This window comes from Leptosomus discolor, chromosome Z (genome assembly GCF_034619465.1).
Source record: "Leptosomus discolor isolate bLepDis1 chromosome Z, bLepDis1.hap2, whole genome shotgun sequence".
Classification (NCBI taxonomy): domain Eukaryota; kingdom Metazoa; phylum Chordata; class Aves; order Leptosomiformes; family Leptosomidae; genus Leptosomus; species Leptosomus discolor.
In genome coordinates, this window is record NC_141419.1 from 23,280,170 (window position 1) to 23,301,811 (window position 21,642).

The 21,642-nt window shown below is 39.2% G+C and overlaps 1 protein-coding gene across 1 annotated transcript in view; it reads left to right on the forward strand.

Annotated features, from left to right (window-relative positions):
• The window catches only part of SVEP1 (sushi, von Willebrand factor type A, EGF and pentraxin domain containing 1), a 132,593-nt gene that overhangs the window by 56,682 nt on the left and 54,269 nt on the right, over positions 1–21,642 (forward strand). Inside the window, exons 7-23 of the mRNA XM_086480302.1 lie at positions 1,538–1,735; positions 4,125–4,243; positions 5,701–5,830; positions 6,476–6,583; positions 6,815–6,946; positions 8,314–8,508; positions 9,582–9,703; positions 11,614–11,722; positions 13,642–13,830; positions 14,169–14,402; positions 14,905–15,066; positions 16,189–16,350; positions 17,159–17,320; positions 17,905–17,999; positions 19,140–19,236; positions 19,864–19,977; positions 20,847–20,960. Coding sequence (XP_086336428.1) covers positions 1,538–1,735; positions 4,125–4,243; positions 5,701–5,830; positions 6,476–6,583; positions 6,815–6,946; positions 8,314–8,508; positions 9,582–9,703; positions 11,614–11,722; positions 13,642–13,830; positions 14,169–14,402; positions 14,905–15,066; positions 16,189–16,350; positions 17,159–17,320; positions 17,905–17,999; positions 19,140–19,236; positions 19,864–19,977; positions 20,847–20,960 — 2,442 coding nt within the window. The remainder of the gene's footprint in view (positions 1–1,537; positions 1,736–4,124; positions 4,244–5,700; positions 5,831–6,475; positions 6,584–6,814; positions 6,947–8,313; positions 8,509–9,581; positions 9,704–11,613; positions 11,723–13,641; positions 13,831–14,168; positions 14,403–14,904; positions 15,067–16,188; positions 16,351–17,158; positions 17,321–17,904; positions 18,000–19,139; positions 19,237–19,863; positions 19,978–20,846; positions 20,961–21,642) is intronic.

A 21,642-nucleotide genomic window follows, 5' to 3' on the forward strand; every position in this document is an offset into this window, starting at 1 on the left:
TCCCTGATTAGCATAACATTTTATTGCTTTTAGCTTGTCTTTTCAGATACTGTTTTTCCCAATTTCTGATCTTTCTGCTATTTGTCAGTTACCTTCCTGTGGTGAGCAACCAAAAGTTAAGAGTTGGGTTTTTTTTCCGATGGAGTTGTTTCATTGCATAGCCAACAGTGTCTGTCTGAAGTGAACAAATGTGTTAATGTTTGTGATCTTTGCATCCTGTTGAAATGAAGTGCAGTTATCAATTGCTTGGACTTTAAACACAATTTCAGTATTGGGCAGGAAAGACTTAGAACGCTTAGACTCTTTAAATTTTGTTTCATGCAGAAGAACAAGTTTTCAGTTACTCACTGCATATTTTGGGAGAAGAGAGGAAAGGGGTGTGAAGTGTTCTGAATACAAATCACTTCTGTGTCATTAAACAATTGCTAAGTGAACAGAACTTTCCCTTCTGTAGTTGGGTTGCCTTGTTCTATATGTGCCCTTTGTGTAAAGACCTGTCTGCTTTCTTCACGGACTAGTTAAAGAGTTACAAGTCTTCTCACTAGCTACTATAAATAACAGAGCATTTTTCTTGCATTTGTCTGTTATCTGTTGTAAGAAGCACTGCTGAAAGTCTATGGACTGCATTCGTGGGATCTCCATTTTTTCCCTGTTTGTTAATGTCTCCATGTTTGAAGTAAAAATAACATTCCTTGACTCACATGGTGAAAACAACTGCTCAAAAATTAAACAAAGCTTTTGTGACAGTTTAACCTGTTACGTGTATTGTGGGTTTTGTAACATTACACTTCAGTGCAAATGGTCTTCAGAATTTGTAGTGATTTCTAGTAATAAAATAGTTCAAAACTTCCATTTTAAGCCTTTAAGCAACCATCAGCCCTTCCTGACTTTGCAGAGAAGGTCAGCTGCCACTTAGAGTTGCCCTGAATCTTTGCATCTGGGTCTGAACACAGTCAAGACCAAGCCCAATTTCATTCACTTTGGAATGTGGTAGGCAAAATCATAAGCCATGTCCCTAACCTACAGTGACCTCATGGCAAGGTGTCCTTTTTTTTGTGTCGTTTATGTTTCAAGAGACAGTGTAAAAGCTGTAGAAGGCAAGAGATCAAAGACTATTACCCCTCTCCTGCTATGAAGGTCTAGTTTCCATATAAGGCAAGGGAATGAAGCTACAAAGCAACCATGAAAGGTGAAGTTGTAAAGACAAAAAAAAAACCAAACAACCCACCACAAAACAGAGAGAGAGAGTAAAATATAGTGAAGCCACATGAAAAATACTGTGTTTCTGTCCCAGCGAAAAGCATGAGCAACCAAATAGAAGACCTGATATCCTGGGTGCTGTTTCCTTCAGTCAGCACTGGAGTACAGAGTTCGTGCAGGTCTTACTGTTTTATTGCGCTCATAGCACATGCAGACTCTTAAAAGGCTTTGTATTTCATGTTCTCTCTGAGTTGCTATATGACTTTATTTGCAGATTTTTTTTAATGTGTACTTCATGTATGTCAGTTAAAAGACATGTCCTACTGGTCTCTTGTAGAAATGCATTGCCCAGTCCTCCAGAAACCAGCAAGTGTAATAGTTCTCCCTCCCAGATGTGGGCTGGAGCCTGCCGTTTCTGGGACTGTGTGCCAGCTGAGCTGTCCCCAAGGATTCGTCCTGTTTGGAGCTAGAGAAGAACTAAGGTGCATTTCATTTGGGAGATGGAGCGAAAACATCCAGGAGGCTCTGTGTAAAGGTAGAGACCAGCACAAAATCGTTTCTGTGTACACCTGTGTGCAGGATTGAAGGGAAGGTCACAGCAAATAACTGAGTGAAAACAGGTTTGAACTGGGGAAACATGGTTTAAACAGTTCTGTAAGAAGTGTTGTCTGTACCATTATAGCTTGGCTGTCAAATTTACTTGTAGTTTGTAGTAAAAATGAGGAGTTCAGAGGTTGCTTGAGTGCCATCATATAGTGCTCATCATCAACTGTCTCTCCTTGGATTCATCTCATAAGTTTGTTGTTGGGAAGCCACCTGCTAAAAGGCCTGATGTGCAGGTAAATTTTAAATTTCAAAGTAGATGGGAAAGCTCCTAGCTTAAAGATAGTCAAAGTGGAACCCGCAGTCCTAGTGAAACAACAGTGATAATAATACTGTTACTGGTTTAGCACAGATTTATGTAAGCCCTGTAGTCAGAGAAAATCTGTAAACGCTGGCTGATAGACAGGCTCGAGAGGGATGGTTCAATTCAGTTGTCTTTGGACTGACTGTGGCTGTTGACATGCCTTGAGCAACAGTGCACAAGAGTAATGGCAAAATTGGCTGACACAAGTGCATGGAGTATAAAGATGGGCAGATGGTTATGTGCATTTGAGTATGGTTCTTTCATGTTTAGCCCCCTCTTCTAGAAATGTTAGGTTATTTATTCCCTTGCACACATGCACACTGAATTGGAGGAAGTTTGGCTTTGGATTATAGGAGGGTACAAGCAAAAGTGGAGTTTGTTTGGGAATATGCTATTCAGATCTTCATGAACTACTGTGCTGCTAGAACTAGTGCTTCCACCCCAAACTGGGCCTCTCGCCAGCCACTGGGTGGAAAGAACAGTACAGAAAACAATTATGGTAGTCATTGTTCCAGGTCGCTACAGAAACTGAGGTGGGAAAAAACTGGGTCTTTTCTCTGTAATGGCCAGGAATATTTTGTCCCGCTCTTTAAACATACTATTTCCCACTCCATGATGTACCAGACTGTTTTTCTGAATCCTTTGTGTAAACCTGTGCCAAACCGCAGTTTTTAATATTTCATGGGATCCCAGCACAAGGCTACAAGCTGAAGTGTTTGGATCAAGATAAAGCAGCATGGCTTGGGATCAAGCATTTAGATATTACCAGTGCATAAAACCCTAAAAGAAGAGGCACGAAGAAACTCCAAAGGTTATTCTTCTCTAGTAAAAATTAACACTTGCATTTCAATTGTTTTCATTCTTGTTATTGTGTCCCTCTATTTTGCTGCCAACGTATTTGGCCAGGCCAAAATAGCCATTTTCTTTCTGACTTATTTATTAGTCTTTTTACAGAATTTCACTTTTAAATGGAATTCACGCCAGCCTGAAGGGAAGTGTGAACCGTGACTGGTAGTTATTTAAAAGAGTGCATTTCTAATAAAATTTTCATCAGAATGAGTTCAGAGGAAGGCAAACTGACTTGTATTTATTGCTTTGCACTCTTAATTACAGAGGTTTAATTGCCTGAGTTATGTCTTTACTGGAACTATTTAGTAATAAAAATATAAGTGATATCAGTTCTGTGTTGTTTTAGAGCCTCCTGGGCATAGGTGAGTTCAGAGCTGAATGTGTCCTTGTCTCATGAGTCCAGAGACCATTTATCAAACAACACTACAGCACTAAAGTAACCTGAACACAAATGTTTTGGGAGGCCCTATTTCAGGGAAATGAAGAAGTACTTCAAGTTTGTCAGAGAAACCTGTGTCTTAAATGGTGGTGGTGGTGTTACCCATATTGCATCAGCAGCCCTTTAAAACCATCCAGCTCCATTTGGCCTACATAATACCTTGTACCAGGACTTCATTAAGGAACATTTCCAGCAGCTGGTGCCAGAAAACTTGCCATTGTTTCTTTCAAGTCAGTTCTACACCAAGCTGTAGGGAATTTGAGAGTCATTACTGTCTTGTTCATAGTACATATATCATGTCACAAATACTTTTTTTTGCAGGTCACTGATTATCAGAAACAAGTGTTTTCATCTGTATGTGTTGTGTATGGGCAGTGAAAGGATAGAGAAGCCATTCCTTCTTGATGAGTGTATGTGTGTAATGAATGGATTAATAATAAGTAAAACAAATTCATTCTGTCTTACTTATTCCTTGAGACCAGAGTCTCATTGTGCTCAGTGATGTACAAAAATACAGCAAAAAATAGTCGCTTCCCCGGGAGAATTAACTGTTTATGCCTGTAGGCAAGAATTAAAAAGGGGTAGAGACAGGAAGTTTGTAAAAATATGTGTATTCGTATTCCAGGCGGCACAAAAAACGGTGGTTATAACAAGTTGCAGTCTAACCATTGTAGAGTTTTTATTTCTATAGTCCCACATAAAAAACTAGTTTGTCTTTTTCTGGATCAGATATTGAAGCTCCTCGGATCCACTGTCCAGAAAATATTGAGACTGAGACTCTTGAACATCATAACTCTGCTAATATCAGCTGGCAGGTACCAACAGCTGAGGATAACTCTGGAGATGAGGCAAGTTAAAATCTGTACATTTGACTGGAGGCAGTCTTTCTATAGCTAGCTAGTTCAAATTAGTTTTATGATCCACTAGAATTTCTTTCTTCTGATAAGCAGGAGTAGAAGAAAAATCTGCTGAAAAGTTTGTATCTTGAGAATTTGGTATTTTCTGTCTTGGTTGTGGCTATGCAGTCCCAGGACACTCTGCATGGTGTTTAAGTGTATAAAATCTCATATGGTTAATTTATGTGGTCAAAAGAAAGAATGTGCCCTTGTTTATAAGATGGAGATAGCTGCTTTAAAAATGAGCTCTTAGAATGTGAAGAAGTTTAATAAACTATTCTCAGAAGGAAGCAAACCAGCTCATTAATCTGAAAGGCTAACAAGAACACACTGTGATAAGTAAAGATTTGTTTCAGCTTCCCGAGTGAGAAAGAAAAATCTCATTTTTGTATCTGATGGAATGTTCAGACTTGGGTGTTCAGCTACTATGGGTGTCAGAGGTCTGGAAACGGAATTATAAGGAAAACTTCTTCAGAGCTGTTTCATAAAGAGTAACATTCCCTACAGGCTGAGACATGATCAAGTTACAGCAACTAAATGCTTTATCATGAGTCAGCAGAGGAACAGTGACTCTGTGTGTGCTTTTAATTTGCTGCAAACACAGGAGGTTTTTGCACATGGAAACTGTGAGCTATCCCAGTAAAAAAAGGTGTAACTTCACACATTTTTTGCTGTAGGATAGCCATGATCAGGTATGGAGGCTCTGGTGGCACAGGGTCGTGGAAACAAAGTGCCTGAGCTCTTAGTTGTAGATTGTCAAAGCCACAGTCGTCAGATAAACTGCTTTGTTCACATGAAACCAGTTATTTTAAAGAGAAGTTTCTTAAGACAGTTCTAACCCGTGTGAAAGAGACATAAACAGCATGGAAGTGCCATTTACACCAGATGTGGGGATCCTTTGCTGTGCCAGAATGTTTTGAAGCCTCTGTGGGCTATTGACTCATAAACACATGTAGTTTAAAACTGGATATGTAAGCACTTTGGATATGTAAGCACTTATAGCCCACAGCTGTCTGCTCCACTCATCTCCCAGGTCTGCTGCACTTGCAGCTGGAGAGCTGGATTGCAGACAAAGCAGGTTCTGAGCTGACATAGTGTGTGTTCAGTGCAGTGAGGCAAACAAGAGTCAGCCTTGGGTTTTCTTAATGTACAGTGCTGTAAACTGCAGCAGGTCAGGGTCCAAATCCTGACTGGGTAAATCACTGTTGCTATAAAGAAGGCAGTCTTGAGAAGGGGAGCAGAGCACTCTGTTGCAAGGTCTGCCCTCATTACTTGAGGAGGCTATTTGCATTAAGAATGAGTATGCCTGACCTTGAAGGATGCTATTTTGTGACCATTTCTTGAAAGAAGAGAGTCGTGATTATTAACCAGGTTTGTTTTTTTAAATAACAAGTGTTTTCCTATAAAAGGTCTCCGTCCATGTCACCCCGGCTTTCATACCACCATTTCTTCTCCCAATTGGCGAAGTTGCCATTACTTACACAGCGGCTGATAAGTCAGGCAATGAGGCAAGCTGTACATTCAATGTCAAGGTTATTGGTAAGTGCTGGTAAAAATAACTGAGAAAGACGGTTGAAACCTTCTAATTTTGTGCAGAAAGGGACTGCAAGTCACTGTGGTCTTTATGTGTGTGGATATAAGCTTAGAAGTAATATAATCTCCGTAAATGCTTTGCTGGTCTTTGGTCTCAGTTTGCATAGTATGCAGTCACTGCTCCCAGATGTTTAGTTTGGGTTGTGTTTTGTTCTGTTGTTCATTCTGAATGCTAAGATTTCTTCTCAAATTGGTAGATTAAATGCTTTATTATGTTGTCACTTATTGCCTTCATGATACATACTTCTTTTTTTCTTCTTGAAAGACTGCAAAAAAATTTCCAAGGTTCCCTCACATTGCTGATGGAAATCATTGTTCAAGTATTTCTGTCAGACAGTTCTGTTATTCAGCAGTCCTGTTAAACAAGGTTTGCAAACAGAATGCAGAAACCATGAGTTCAGCGGAAGAATTAGTCTTGTCCATTCCCTCAGCATCTACCGGTTGCAGCAGCTTACAAGTGTGCACCTAACTTTGTTGTATCTTGTGCTGTGAACTTAAGCTGCTGTTTACATGACTTCTGATTATAGATTTCATTTGAGTGTGGGAGCAGTTCAGTAAGCTAATGTCATGCCATCCCTTCAAATTCTGCAGATACAGAACCTCCTGTAATTGACAGATGCAGATCTCCACCACCCGTACAAGCAGTAGAGAATGAGTACCCAGCGACATGGGAAGAACCACAATTTTCAGACAATTCAGGTGAGGTAGAGCACCTAAAAAAACATGCATGCAGCAGTGGAAGGTAGGGAACTCCAGCCTGTTAATACCTGATACTTCAGAGTTTAGGATTTCTTGAGGAGTTTTTTACTCATTCATTTTTAAGAACACATAATTTGGAAGATGTGCTGCCATTTCCTTCTCCATTTGTCAAGGTTGTGTATGAGCAACCTCTTACTTATTAATGTTTTTGTTGTTTTTTAACTCTTCTAGGTGCTCCACTGACTGTCACTAGAAGTCATGCACCCGGAGATCTTTTTCCCAAAGGAGAGACAAAGGTTCAATACACAGCTGTGGATCCCTCTGGCAATAACAGGACATGTGAGATCCACATTGTCATCAAAGGTTTGTTGTATTAGTCTTCTGGTCAAGAGTGTGTGGCATTGTTTTAACTGAAAATCATAAAGGATGTAATGCTACTCCACTTCTTCATTTAGTCCCTACTTTTTCTTTTAGTTGTTCCCATTTTATATTGGAGTAATTTGAAGTCGGTCAGGATATTTGTTAGTACCAACAAATAAATGGTCTAAGACTGAAGCAGCACAGCAGTGAATTTGGTCCTATAAATTTAAGTTAGGTGTAAAAGCACTGAAATTATGATTCATTAAGCAGTAAAACTTGTGGTAATGGATCCATTTTTTTCTCCATGACAGATTCCATGTGAAATGAATTAATAGATGTTACTGAAGTCGTACTTCAAATCTGTAGTTAAAAAGGAAAACTTTATGGAAAAATTTCTGTAATCACATACAAATATTGTAGCAGATACTAGAACACTCTTTAGATTATAGAAGCTGTCTGTACCTATAGGTATACTGGTGCATTTGTGTTTATTACAGACACTCTTTCCCCACAGTTGACTTTCTTCTTTAAGGCCAGACAATAATTTGGCAGATAAAGTATTCTGAATGAAAGTTCTACTTAATCTCTGCTCTGTAGTGCTTATGTCTCAGCTGGACATCTGTATAAAAAAATTTAAAATCATGGAGACTAGAATTTTTGTTGTAACTTTTAGAAAAGAGAAGTTGCAAAGGAATGTGCTAACTTCTGATTTGCTTAAATCTTAGCAAGAACAAGCCAATGCTTAGAGTTGGCATTGTTTAATGCTCTACACGCCCTCAGACTTTTCGTGGTTCAGTGTTTGTGACAGAATGCTTTCGGACTTTCACAGTCTCCTTCACAATTGGCCTGTAAAATAACTCTTAACTGAGGTTTTACAGTCAGTTCCTCCTAAGATTATTCTGACAAGTCCCTGTGTTTTTGCAGTAGTACAGAATGGATAATCCTGGTTTCAGAATTCAGGATGTAATATAGTTTACTAGAATTCATTGCATGGAATTTCGTGTAAGAATTCAGATCAATTTTTCATATTATTTTAGTAAGTATGTGCTTAAGCATGCGCCTTTGCAGAAGAAGTGCAGAAGAGTTTGGTTCTTGCATTTCTGAGGGATTTTTTAATTTCTCATCTGTATCACAATTTTTTTTAGATCTTCACGTTTATGTATTTCAAATTCCAGTGGCAGAGTTTGAGAATAATTTAGCAGTAGCCTGATCCTGCCTTTACAGAATTAACAAATAACACTTCCATGGACTTCAACAGAGGCAAGATCAGATTGATATTAGGGACTTTTGGAAATCCTATCAGTGCTGTTTTCCTGTGTGCTTACTTACTTCATCACATTCATCAATATATATCTTTGTATTTTTCATAGGTTCTCCCTGTGAAATCTCCTTTGAGCCTGTGAATGGTGATTTTACATGCACATCAGATGAAGTGGGAGTTAATTGCACATTGCACTGTGCAGAGGGTTATAGCTTTTCAGAAGGATCAAGTGAAAACTACTATTGTGCATATGAGGATGGTGTCTGGAAGCCACCTTACTCTCCAGAGTGGCCTGGCTGCTCTTGTAAGTCTTATTGTTACTAAAATGAATCTGCAACTCATCAAACACTAATGAGGAAGTAAATGAAAATATTTTAGAAATTATGACTCTATTTAATGATAACAAATCTTCTCTGTCCTCCAAATTCTTACAAATATTGTGAGAGAATGTGTGGAAGTCCCTAAATGTGTTATTTCAGAAGCTGTCTAAAACACAAAAATAGCAGTGAATTTGAATCCTAGGAATCACAAAATAGCAAAGATGGCAAAGTAGAGCAGGTCTGTCATTATTTTGAATTGGTATTTGAAACAATTTTTTTACAAACACTAACAGTGTCTTTTCAATAGGAATTTCCACAGTATCAGCAACTTACTGATCCCAATGGATAGTGCATGTGGTACTTACATATCTAATTACCACCAAATCAGAAGCATTCATGGTTTTTCTTTGAGATCCACACATGCAAAACTTCAGCTGCTGAATTCCCTGGCTTTGGTTACGTTTTAATAATAAATATATTAGAGCAACATCTGAAGCCAGTCTTGGCACCATGTTGCATCCACTTGAATCAGAGTGGATTTCTTGGTTTCAGCAAATGGGAGCAGTGTTTCAGCTATAAGCAAATGAGAGTTATGTTTCAGAGCTATCTATCAATTCAAAATCTGTTACTTGGGCACTTAGAAACTTGGATTTCCTTAAATTCTGGATGAGAATTTTTTGTATTTAGCCTTGCAGCATTAGTAATAGGACTTTTAATATTTATTGCTTCTCTCTCGGTAAAAAGTAAGTACAGAGTTTAGTTGACAGCTCACAGGTTTCGTCCCTTAAGAAAATGCTGAAATAGATAAATGACAGACTTTTTAATGTCTCTTAGCTTTCCCAATAAATTTGATGCCTGCCAAAGGGTCAAATTCAACTGCATTGGCTGAGGTATGAGTGATCCATTTTCTTGTATACAACACTGGGTATTTAGCTTGCTGATTTAAAGACATTGTTTCTTGGCTTAGTGAATTCCAGTTTTAGCCTGAATGATCTTGCTTTTAGGTCTGAAACCCTTGCACTGACCAGTAAAAATTTATTTCTGCAACATTTTTCAGTAAATCGTTTTGCAAACCATGGGTTCAAATCCTTTGAGATGCTCTACAAAGCAACACAATGTGATGACAACAATCTTCTAAATAGCTTTACTGATGCATTCCAGAGTGCGCTTGGTAAAATGGTAGGTTAGTAAATACTCCTCTCTTTTACATACTTTTAAAAATATGTACCTTGTTGTTACTTTTCCCAGCTAACTAACGTCATACAAGGAAAATACAACAGAAACCCATAAATGAAATTCGTGCTTTTTCAGAAGATGACACGTCGTCTTTAAAAATAAAGCTGATTCACAGGCATTTTAATGTAATTCAGTTCAGTCTTCAACGTGGAGTTACATAGAACAGGATTTATACAAGTGTCCAAGTAGCTTAGAGACCTGGTACTCAGAGATTTTTCCCTAGGCTTCCAAAGAGAACCTGTGCAATTTTGAAAACCCCAGTCGATTGTCCCCTAACCTCAGTGTTGTGTTTGAAAGTTGAACGTGATTATAAAATATATATATTTTTATAGGGATTGTGTATAACATATATCCATATAATATAAATGAATATACATCTACACAACTAGATGAATTCCACACTTGGTGCCTAAGTCCAGGCACTTATATCCAGTGGTAGTGATTTAAATAATTTGCTTGGGTTTCTGGAGTTTCTGAGTTCTCACTCTTACCATTAAGGACTGCATGGCACTGAATTTGAAGGTGTAGGATATTCCTTCTCTACATGTGTCCTGCTTTCCACTTCAGTATTACAATCTCACCTCTTAATCCACGAGTCTCTCCTCAGCTGCAAAGCAGAAGCAGCAGGACTCCGAGTTGTGTCCTCAGGAGTTGATGTCCAGGCCTCGTGTGATACCATTGTGCCAGAAGAGAACGCTGGGCATTTACAGATTTTTTGCAGGACAAGGCCCATATGCTAAAAGCTTCTCTAATAAGTAAAATGTATTGTTAGTACATATAGCTAACAGGTGAACTCCTGCAGCATTGGAATGATCTTGGTAGCCCTTGTCAAATGGCTGAAAACTTACTTCAGGCAATCTCTGACACTTGGACCTAAATATCTGTTACTCTCTTGCCTTGCTTCAAATTTGTTCTCTTCCCATAGAGAAATCTTGGCTGGTTTTATTTCTGTTCCTTTGCCCTAAGAGCCAGCTGCTGCCAGGTTCCAGTGCTTAGACCATTACTACTGACAAGCAAAGGATAATAAGGAAAAAATGCTTAGTGACCTGCCCAGCCAATTACATCAAAATGCATCTGGGAAAACAGTCAAAGAGGCTGTTTTGAATAGGCATATTCGTGTTCCCAAGAATTTGAAATTCTAACAGAGATCTGAAAAGGGGGGAGAAATCAGCAGGAGCCATCTTTCCAATGAAAATTGATATGGAAAAAGCAAGGCAATTCCAAAACATGACCTAGAGCCCAACTTGCTTGAAAACTTTCTGGAAAAAGCAAGAAATACAGATTTTACGAAAAATCATGCATTCATCTATTCTTATCTAATCTCCACTGCTTTTTTGTGGAGAGAAGAAATCAACAATACCAGAAAAGTTTCTGTTGAGTTTTCTCTTCTATGGTTTCTGTCCTTCTGAAGTTATTTTCCCTGTCCTCTGAGATCTGTTGGTGGAAAGTGAGAGCATTGTTGTAAACCTGACAGAATTATGAGTTACATAGCTAGAAAAAAACACAGATGTTTTCAAACGTGTGAGCTCTCCCATCATCCTCAGCAGGGAAGGAGAAGCCTAAACTTATTTCTGTAGTTTGGGATTTCACATGCAAGAGTGGTTAACTGAATGGACATCTTCTCTTATAAAAAAAAGATCTTCTATTACAAAGAGCTTGTATGGCTTCAAGTTGCCCTCTTATTTCCCAGCTGTATCAATAGAAGCTACTTCTTTCATCAGACCTTGCCGGGGCTGTAAGAGAGATGAAAGGAGAAGTCTAGCTGTGTAACATTGCAACTAGAAGTTTTTATAAGTCACGGGAAGCAGCTATGAGGTTTTATTTTTTAATGTTATTCTTCTTTGTGTTGGAAGGTCCCCTCGTTCTGTAATCATGTTGATGATATTGACTGCAGATTGGAAGATCAGACACAGAAACATTGCTTGGAATATAATTACGATTACGAAAACGGATTTGCCATTGGTAATTATTGATTGCACAGATTCTTAGCCATCCAGGTTTAATGCAGCATAACTCCTTCTGTTCTGAAGTATCCAATGTGTTGTGTGACATATTTTCTAAAAACAAGTATTGAGCTCTTAAGATAGTAAGCAATTACATAATAGGTTTTATAACAACATTATGGAACTGTTTGCTGTCTGGTTTTGATACTGCTTCAGTATCAGAAGGAGGAAAAGTTTACCAAGATGCCTGAGGATGGGGAGGGGGAAAAAACACACACACTGAGTCTTACAAACCTGCTTGGAAAGGAAGAAAGCAACTTTTTAAAAACGTAGTTTCAAACCAAAATACTGAAAAAGTACAATAGATGTTTCTGGAGATTGTTAAGAAAATTAAGAGCATCTTTGATGCTGGTTCAGATCAGCACAGAATCTTCGCAGCGTAAAGCTATACAAGCTTAAGTTTGACCATTAGCTGTGAAATTACTTCCTGTATGCAAGGGCAGCTTTTGCAGGACGACTGTACCTATATCAGACTGACAGTCCTAGTGATTATTCCCACTTTGCTTTACACCACGTAAGTTGCCCATTTCAGTCCATTTTCAAACAGGTTGGTGTCCATGTTGTATTGCTGTTGTCCTTGGCATTTCTGAGTCCCATGGGGGTGCTCAGAGCAGGAAGACTAAAACCAGGTAACTCATATTACCTATTTTAGGAGGCATTTTGGCAAATCAACATCAGAATACCTACTCTGTCATAGGACTGTGGCGCTTCTGCAGGTTTCTAGTGGAATTACTTGGTAGATCTTCCTGCTTATTCTCACCTTTTAGACATGCTTCACTGAGTTTAAGAGCATATTTGTTTGTAATCAGACATGGGGCGGGGGACTGGTGTTCAGTTTGTAGTTGTCCTCAGAGTAAGGATGGATATTGATGACAGCTGGAGCTAACTTGTAAAGGCACTTGGAGGAAATGGTGTTGAGGACATGGAATATAGGGTCCTATTCTCTCCTGGTTCATGTCAACCTCTTATCAGAATAACCTTGTTGCTGTTTTTCTGGAGTTTCTCATGATAGGGAGGTAAGAGAGGAGAGCTCTTCTCTGGACATTAGAGACAGCTGTTTAGAAAACTACTGCTTATACAGTATTAACTGCAAAGCAGTGGGGTTAACTTGTCCTAGTTTCCACTGTAAATTAAGCATAATCTAGGTGACTGCTAACGGGGTAATGGGCAGAATTTTTTTGTATCTTCGTGTTTTTAAAAAAAGAGCTAGATCAATGAAATAGACCATGCACCTCTAGATTTAGTCATTATGAAAAGGTAGATTATGTAGCGCATGAAAAGCACGTACAGGTTGAAAGTGAGTTATGGTTAAGGGTGTTATATAGAGGGTTGATGAGTGAATTTGACTCACTATGTGTAACAGGAAATGCCTGTGTGTGGGTAATAAACACACAATGTGACGGTACCAGCCTTTTCTGAGAAGATAGACGATGGTAGAACTATTTAGGAGTTGTGAGAAGAAGATGCAATGGAGACATGTGGCATAGGCCATCCTGTCAGTAATTGGGCAGGAAGAGGGAGAGAGGGCAATATGGAATTGTTTAAGAAGGTGTTGCTGGCAGGTGAGGGTCCGTGCAAGACAGGGGAAGAGAAAGAATTGCAACCTGTAACTTTTATAGAAGTATTTCTTTAAAGCTTTGGCTAACTGCACAAGATTCAGGATCTCTAGGATGTCATATGGGAGTGTGACTGGTTTTTCCTTTTTCTTTAGTCAAAATGCTGCTGCATTAGGCACTTGTGTGGAGGCAAAGCCACCATACATCATCTGGAGTTTCAAACAGACCCCATTCTATTGGGGATGTATTTTAGAAGTAAGTACAGGCACTTATTTTCCACACGATGTTTCTTCTCTTTTTGTCCTTTCTTAATGCCTGGCAGGACCTGCTGGCTGGGGGGCAGCAAACCAACTGGATTATTCCTATGATGATTTTGTTGATGCAGCGCAAGAAGAGGACTTATCCAGGCATCTCTCTGCCTCTATAAAGGCAGCACCTGCTCGAGTCAAAAGGCATAAGCTGAATGTTCCAATGACTGACCACAAAATCAAGTTAATATTTAACATCACAGGTGAGAGAAGTCAAAATACCATCCTTCTCCTATTCTTCTTTTTAAAAAACATGTTTCTAATACATTCAGTAAAACTTAGCCTTCAGTTCACAAAGCCTGCTGGAGATGCAGATGACAGTTTTCTGGGGACATTCATAGCCCCATTTCATCACAGATTTTCTACTTGAGGGAAAGAGCACAGCCTCATGTTCATGTTCATGGAGAGCATTGTGCACATGGCCTGCTTTCCACTTTCCACTGGCAAGCTTGAGTGTTGCACTCTTGATATACTCCAGAGTACACTGAAAGTGCTGACTGTAAAATCTGTGTGCTTTTTGTGTTTTCTGTTTATATCCCAGCTAGCGTGCCACTGCCTGATGAAAGGAATGATACATTGGAACTGGAAAATCAGCAACGGCTCCTTAAGACTCTGGAGACGATCACGAACAGGCTGAATAGGACTCTCAATAAGGAACCCATGTATTCTTTTCAGTTTGCATCCGAACTCATTGTAGCCGACAGCAACTCTCTGGAGACCGAGAAGGCCTTTCTTTTCTGCAGGCCTGGTTCGGTGCTGAGGGGGAGGATGTGTGGTAAGCCAGACGACTTGCTCCTTACACTTATTTAGAATCCTTTTGAAAAGCAAGGTTTTAGAGGATGTTTGCAGAGGGTTTGACACAGTCCAGTGCTTGTGGTCTTTCAGAACAATAAACTGTGAAATGCTTTGCTCAGTTTGACTTCCAGAGGATGTTTATGTTCCTAACCAAGGCCTGTGGAAGGACACTTTTGTACCCAGGATTCCAATCCCATGGGGAAATCAGGCATATCCACTCTTGGTGATACACAGAAAAAAGTGCTTGGTATGCAGTCTTTTAGCCCTATTAGTCTTGTGGGTGATGTGTAGCTAAGATAGGGAATTGGATTCCATTTACTGTGCATAGTGAGATCTTTGCAGTGTTCCAAAAAGATACCCCATTTGATGAGGAACAGAGTCACATTTCACATAAACAGGGTTTGGCTAAATAGGAACTCCAGGGGCAAGACAAGTATGTATGATTGTGCACTCTGAGGGGAACTTTGTTTCCAATGTTACAGTCAACTGCCCTTTGGGTACCTATTACTCCCTGGAGCATCATACCTGTGAAAGCTGCTGGACTGGGTCCTATCAAGATGAGGAAGGGCAGCTGGAATGCAAAAGTTGTCCATCTGGTAGCTATACTGAGTATCTACACTCTAGGAGCATCTCTGAATGCAAAGGTGAGAACTTTGTCTTTTTCAGACAGCCACTTCTGAATACCTGGTGGCATCCTTTTGGTCCCATGGTGGGACTATTTGGACAAGGTTAGCCTGTGAAATGAGGAGCAGTCCTAGCTGCCCCCTGATGTATATGTAAAGAGAAAAATCCAGGTTTACACCACTGCTGTGGCATGCACGATGCCTGGGCAGATGTTTTGAGAGCTGGCCTTTGAAGCTTTGTTTCATTTCTGTCCTCATTCTGTGAGATTGTGTGCAGGGACTATGTCCTGGTTTGGCTGGAACAGAGTCATAGGCCAGCCATGCTAGGCAGGCTCAAGCCAGGGTAGCTTACCGGAGTTAACTACAAGTGTAGCCCATACCATAATGTCATGGTCATTATAAAGTTGGGAGGTTGGCTGAGGAAGGGGAGTTCCTGTGGGATTCCTGCTGGGGTTCCTCCTCTGGCTTCTCCTGGTGACTAGATATTCATTTGGCTGAGTATAACTGTGTATATCTCTGTTGGTATGGGTGTTATCTCATTAAAATCTGTTCTCACTTCCACCCATGGGTCTGCTCTGCTTTTTCACCAATTCCCCTTCCTGTCTGGTGAAGGGTTGTCGGGTGATAGAGTGACAGTTTAGCCCTGAGTGCAGGCTAAATGTAGACAGACTAATCCACTTCAAATAATAGTATTTTTGTCCTTGCCAGCCCTTCTCCATCCTACTGTGATCAAAGGTAAAATGTCTGCATCCTACACTACAGGACTGGGGCATGGAGCACTTCAGCACCACTGTCTCTGTGACTTGTTCTGAAAAAGGAGTTCCTAGTTTTATTTCCTGTTTATTGTCTTATCATTAATTTTGTTGATTAAAAATGAGTAACTGAGTTGTAACAAATCATCTGTGAAGCTGATTGGAAGAGAATTAACTGGTTAAAAATTCACAAATGCACTATCAGTAATTTACCATAATTCCTTTTTTTTTTTTTGGCACTTTGTACCCAGCAAGTCCTTCAAAGTAGAGTAAACTCTAGAAATAAAAGTCCCTGTGATGTGTATTGTGATTTCAGCATTATTTGTAGAGGTCAGGAGCCGAGTTTCCTGTTGGACATTGCTTAATCTTTATGCATTCTTCTGCCTTATAGCTCAGTGCAAGCCAGGAACGTATTCGCCTAATGGTCTTGAGACCTGTGAAACATGTCCACTTGGCACATATCAACCAGCATTTGGGTCCAGGAATTGCATCTCTTGCCCAGAAAATACATCAACGGTAAAAAGAGGTGCAGTGGATGTCTCGGCTTGTGGAGGTTTGTAACAAAAGGGCTATAAAATTTTTTTAAATTAAGTTCTAAAAATTTATAAATGTTGTTTAAACATCAGCTAGTGTAATCCTGTTCATCTGCCTGAGATTGAATTCCAATTCTGGTTAAGTGTGGACCAAGCAGCATTTCCCAGCAAAATGACAGGTCATTTCCTGATACCGTGATTTCCAGGATGGATTCTTTTCTAGAGAGGAATAAAATATGTGATGGGTACCTACATGAAAATAAAACCTTGTTCCTTGCAGAAGAGAAAAGGAATGACAGGGTGTTTGCCATTATTATCTCCACAACAGCTTCCACATCTTCTGTACAAAAATCCCAAATTTTAACACAGTTTGTTCCATAACTTTTTTTTCGAGAAATTGTCCTCAACTGTCTTTGGGAAGCTTTGTGAGAAAAATGCCTAGCAGAAATAGTCTGCAGAGATGAATGGTGCAAATAAGACTTGTCTTTTGTCTTTACCCCTTCTTGAAGGGGGTCGGGAAATGACAAACAAAACACAAAATAGGTGTGAGAGATAAAAGGGAAAGGAAGTTGCATTTGAAAGCTGCCCACAGAGCAGCAAAAGGAATAGATAGAAAACCTTGCCAGATACTTCTGTAGTCCTCTGAGAATCGCCTGTCATCTGACACCACAATTTAAATAAGCATCTCCTGACATTGTGAATTCCTGTCAGGTTTCATCCTCTTCCCCTTTAAGTCTGAGGAAGGACTATGAGGGGAGGACAGAAAATGAGCATAAAAAAATGGGAATGCAAGTGATCACTCAAAAAAATGTCCTTTTGTTCTTGCAGTACCATGTCTTGCAGGTGAGTTCTCTCGTACAGGTTTGACACCTTGCTACCCTTGTCCCAGAGACTACTATCAACCAGACCCAGGAAAGTCCTACTGCTTGTCTTGTCCCTTTTATGGAACAACAACTGTCATTGGTGCCAGATCCATCACAGATTGTTCAAGTAAGCCAAATTATCTCTTCTGGAGAAAGTGAATAAAGGGAACATCTAAAGGATGGCCAGCAGTAGTCTTAACAGAAAACATCCCAATTACACTCCTCACAAATGTAGACCTTCCATTTCAACCAGAGAAGTTCACAGCTGGTTTTGCCTACTGGTGTTGCTTCTGTGTTATGTAGAAGGAGTGACTGTGTGCTACATACCAAGGCTCAATAACAGAGTATACATGTACAGAGTGTGTGTATATATGTGCATACACACATTGTATACTATATGTATACGTTAGAGTTACATATATGCATGTGTGTGTGTATAAATACACATCAAATATATTTTATATGTACATATGCACGTATGTCTTTTAGAAATATACATGCTTACAAATACATATTTGTGTAAAACATATATAAAGTACTATGTTGTTACTGTAAAATTTTTTTTATTTTTTTTTGTTTTTATTCCCACAAATTCACTGTTTTCAGCATATCTTTATATGCATTACTAACACGTAATTGTTATGCCCTCATGGAATAGAGACCTTGCCATACAGTGTTATTAACAGCACTTTCATATGTTTTTCTCTTTAGGTTTTGGCTCTACTTTTTCAGCAGCTGAGGAAAGTGTAATGATGGTACCAGCCTCTCCAGAAAATATCAGCAAGCAGTACAGAGTCAGCAGTCAGGCAAGGACAAGATATATTTTCCAATGTTATCTCATATAAAAGAAAGAGTGCTTTATACAGCAGTAAATGACTTAAGGCCTTTTTAAATGTGATTGTTATGCTGACTATATTTCCTGAAGAGATGAGAGCAATGGTCATGAGGCGAAAACTCAAACTCTCTTTGCAATCCTAGAAGCACTTTCGCTTAACAAAGTAGGCTGCATCAGCTATTGGCAATCTTAAATTCTGGACTTGAAGCCTTCACCTGATGTATGAAATATTTATCACACTTATAAAAGAAATGTAAACTTCATGGAGGAGGTTCAGCCAATCTATAAAAAGTAGATTGACCGCACTCAGTCGTCTGATGTCTTCCATATGCTGAATTCCAGAAAACGCTACCAGGCATCTAAGTCCCAGTTGTAAAATCTTTGCTTTGCTTATTGCAACGCAGATACACTTGAGAGAAAGCAAGCAGACCTCCCTTCTGCTGTCAGTACCCCCTTTGAAATACAAGCAATTCCTCATGTGAAAATACTCTAGTGACAGTATTTGCCAGAGATTACCCCTTACCCCCACCATCTCACCCCCAGTGTGTAACTCTGACAAGACTGCTTTGTTTGAATCTAAAGTTAGGATATTGTGTAAACAAGAGCAAAGTTGACTGATGATATACGGACAGGTGACAAACTGATCTCATGTGGTTTTAGTTGACCATTTACTCAAGGGCTTTGCTGAATTCAGGTTTGCTACATCAGAAAAAATAATGCCACACAGGGAAGTTCCCCGCCAGCAGGAAGTGATTAGCTGGTGTAAAAAGATGTAAAGTGGAGAACTCTGATATCAAAGATAGCATAATATAAAATGTCGCCTGTGAATCATAGCTAAGAAAATTCTAAGGGAACAATTTCAGTGATCATGTTTTGCTAAGTAAAAGGTAATTCTTAAAACAACGATTCAGATTCCTGGTATTTTTCTCTAGAAAAAAAAGAATGGTTGATGTACTGAGGAGGCAAAGAGGAAGAGCTAGAAGTTGATGGTGGTGACTTTTTGTTCCCAGCTTTCCAAAGTGACTATAGGTTGTGCAGTTTAAAATTAGAATATTTTGTTGCAGCTGTGTTTCCTCCTTTACTGTAATTGTATCATTCTTACATCTGGCAGGTCTTTCATGAGTGTTTCCTGGAACCATGCCACAACAATGGGACATGCAAACAATTGGGAAATGGATATATTTGCATATGCCCACTTGGATATACAGGTAAAATATTGAGAAGCAGGGTGAAGAGCTATCATGTCTCCATGCTCTTAACATGAGCAACCATAAAGGAGCAAAACGTTTCAGTGCAAAAGTATAGCCTAACTAATTGGAATATCTGTCACAGATTTACCATACCTAAGTATTAAGGCAAGAAATAGTTCCTCATGTTCTAGCTGAATTATATTGCATTTAGCAGAAAAGGATTTTGAATGGAGTTTCTTTTAGTGGAGTTAGTGAATTTGAAAATCCTGTTGTTTGGCAATATTTATGAGCAGTGAAAGCTGGAAATTTGCGCGCTAAAAGCTAATTCCACCAGATCTGCCTGTACTCCTCTTCAGTGTTAGCTTCCCAGCTACTTCAAAGCAAACAGATGACTTATTATTCAACCATTATCAAGAAGTGATAGTTGTTAAGTACCACCATCTGGAACTGATCATACCTTTCTAATAACGTTTTGTCTCAGGCCTGTGTTAAAACAGTCTAAAGAGAAGATAATAAGCCTGAATGTCTGGTAATGTACACAATTAATCAATCATGTTTTCCTACATAAAGTAGTCATGACTTGTATGTTTTTGAACAGTTTCAAATTTTATCTCCCTGTTCTCAGTCCTTTATTTTGCACTCTAGGCTTGAAATGTGAAACAGAACTTGATGAGTGTAAATCATCTCCTTGTCACAACAATGGGACGTGTAAAGATGGCATTGGGACCTTTGTTTGCCACTGTCAACCAGGCTATTCAGGTAATTTTTTTCACTTCATAGCTCTTCTTCAGACAGGCATTGTTTCTGTGCCAAGTAGGTAACACAAAACACAAGAGCTGTATAATTCCACGTCCATGGAATTATAACAGGAAAGCAATCTGATCTACAGGTTAGAGTAAAGTTCTACTGTATGTGAATAGGTTTTGAAATAAAACGATGAGCATTCATGTGCGCGTGTGTGCATGTATGCTTCTGTTTTGTGACATTTCTGATCTAAAAAAAAAAAGGAATTAAATTTAGGGAATTAGTAAATAATCACAGGGAAAATGCTTGTGAGATTGAATATGGCCTGACTAGGCAAAGCATTTATGCAGCAGCTTTACTGCAGCCCTATGAGTAAGTGAATGGGCTTTTTCTTACCTTTTTCTCAGTGTTTTTAATTCTCACCTGCATGCACACTGAAGGTATTGAAATCTGGGAGGAAACTGATATGCTTGAGTACTTTGCCAAAACAGCACCCGATTTCTAAATATTGAAATAAACTATTGAGGAGATAATTTTGTGTGATTAAAAAAAAAACCTTCGTGTTTTCCACCAGAGATGGTCTCCGTCATTCTTAGTGTTTATGGCTATACGTTAATCAACAGCAACACTTGGGGGATAGTTTTTAAACTTTGTAAAGACAAATCATGGACTTCACATCTTTCACATCCCAGCATCTAAATAACACTGATGATCTCTGTAGATGTCTGCGGTAGTGCAGTCAAAGATGGAATTTTATCACATGCCCTCAGTAAGCTTTTGGTATGCAAGCAGTATGGTGCTGTTCTGTCTTCCACATCCAGGCACTGCAGCATGCAGGCCTTAACTACATCTTGATCATGCCTTGTAACCCTTACTGTTTGAAGGTCTCTTGTGTGAGGAAGACATAAATGAATGTAGCTCCAGTCCATGTTTGAATGGAGCCCACTGTGATGATGGCAAGAATGGGTACCACTGCACTTGTGCAAAAGGGTTCACAGGTACACCTTTTTCTGTTTAAGTCAGCCTTTGCTCTTTCTGACCAAAAAAGATGTCTTCCTACCCTGTCCAAACTATTGCAGTCTCATCGCTATATATTGCATATATTATATGTTGATATGGATGTACTAGATTCCTTATGTCCATCTACTCTCTCAGAGTCCCTATGTAGTATAAGCATGGATTTACTTTACATAAGAAGGATTTACCAAGTGATCAGTCTTCTATTACTAATTTTGCCATGAACTTACTGTATGATGTTGAGGAAAGAATAAGGATATTCACGTGGGTGCAAATTGTTATTTTTATTTTAAAAAGAAAAATACTGTAACAGTAGACAAGATGGTCTATATTAAAAACTACTCCCCATACTCTGCTTCCTACTGCTTGCATAGATTTCTGTAACAGCTAGCCCTATCTGTTGATTATCGTGTTGCCAAAGAGCTCCACTATAAAATCACGTGCAGTTTCTTCATTCTTTGGTGCTTGTAACATAGAGTCTCTGTCACAGCAGAAATCCCAGAATCATTTGCTTCTGGCATTCATGTTTCCTCTTAGAGTTAAGGTTCCAGCTAAATGTTTTTTTGTAGCAGCTTTTCGTAGTTTCTCATGATAGTTTCTCAGGTGATTTCCTGATTCAGCCCAAGTTACTTACGTAATGGGCAATATCTGTTTAAATTCCTC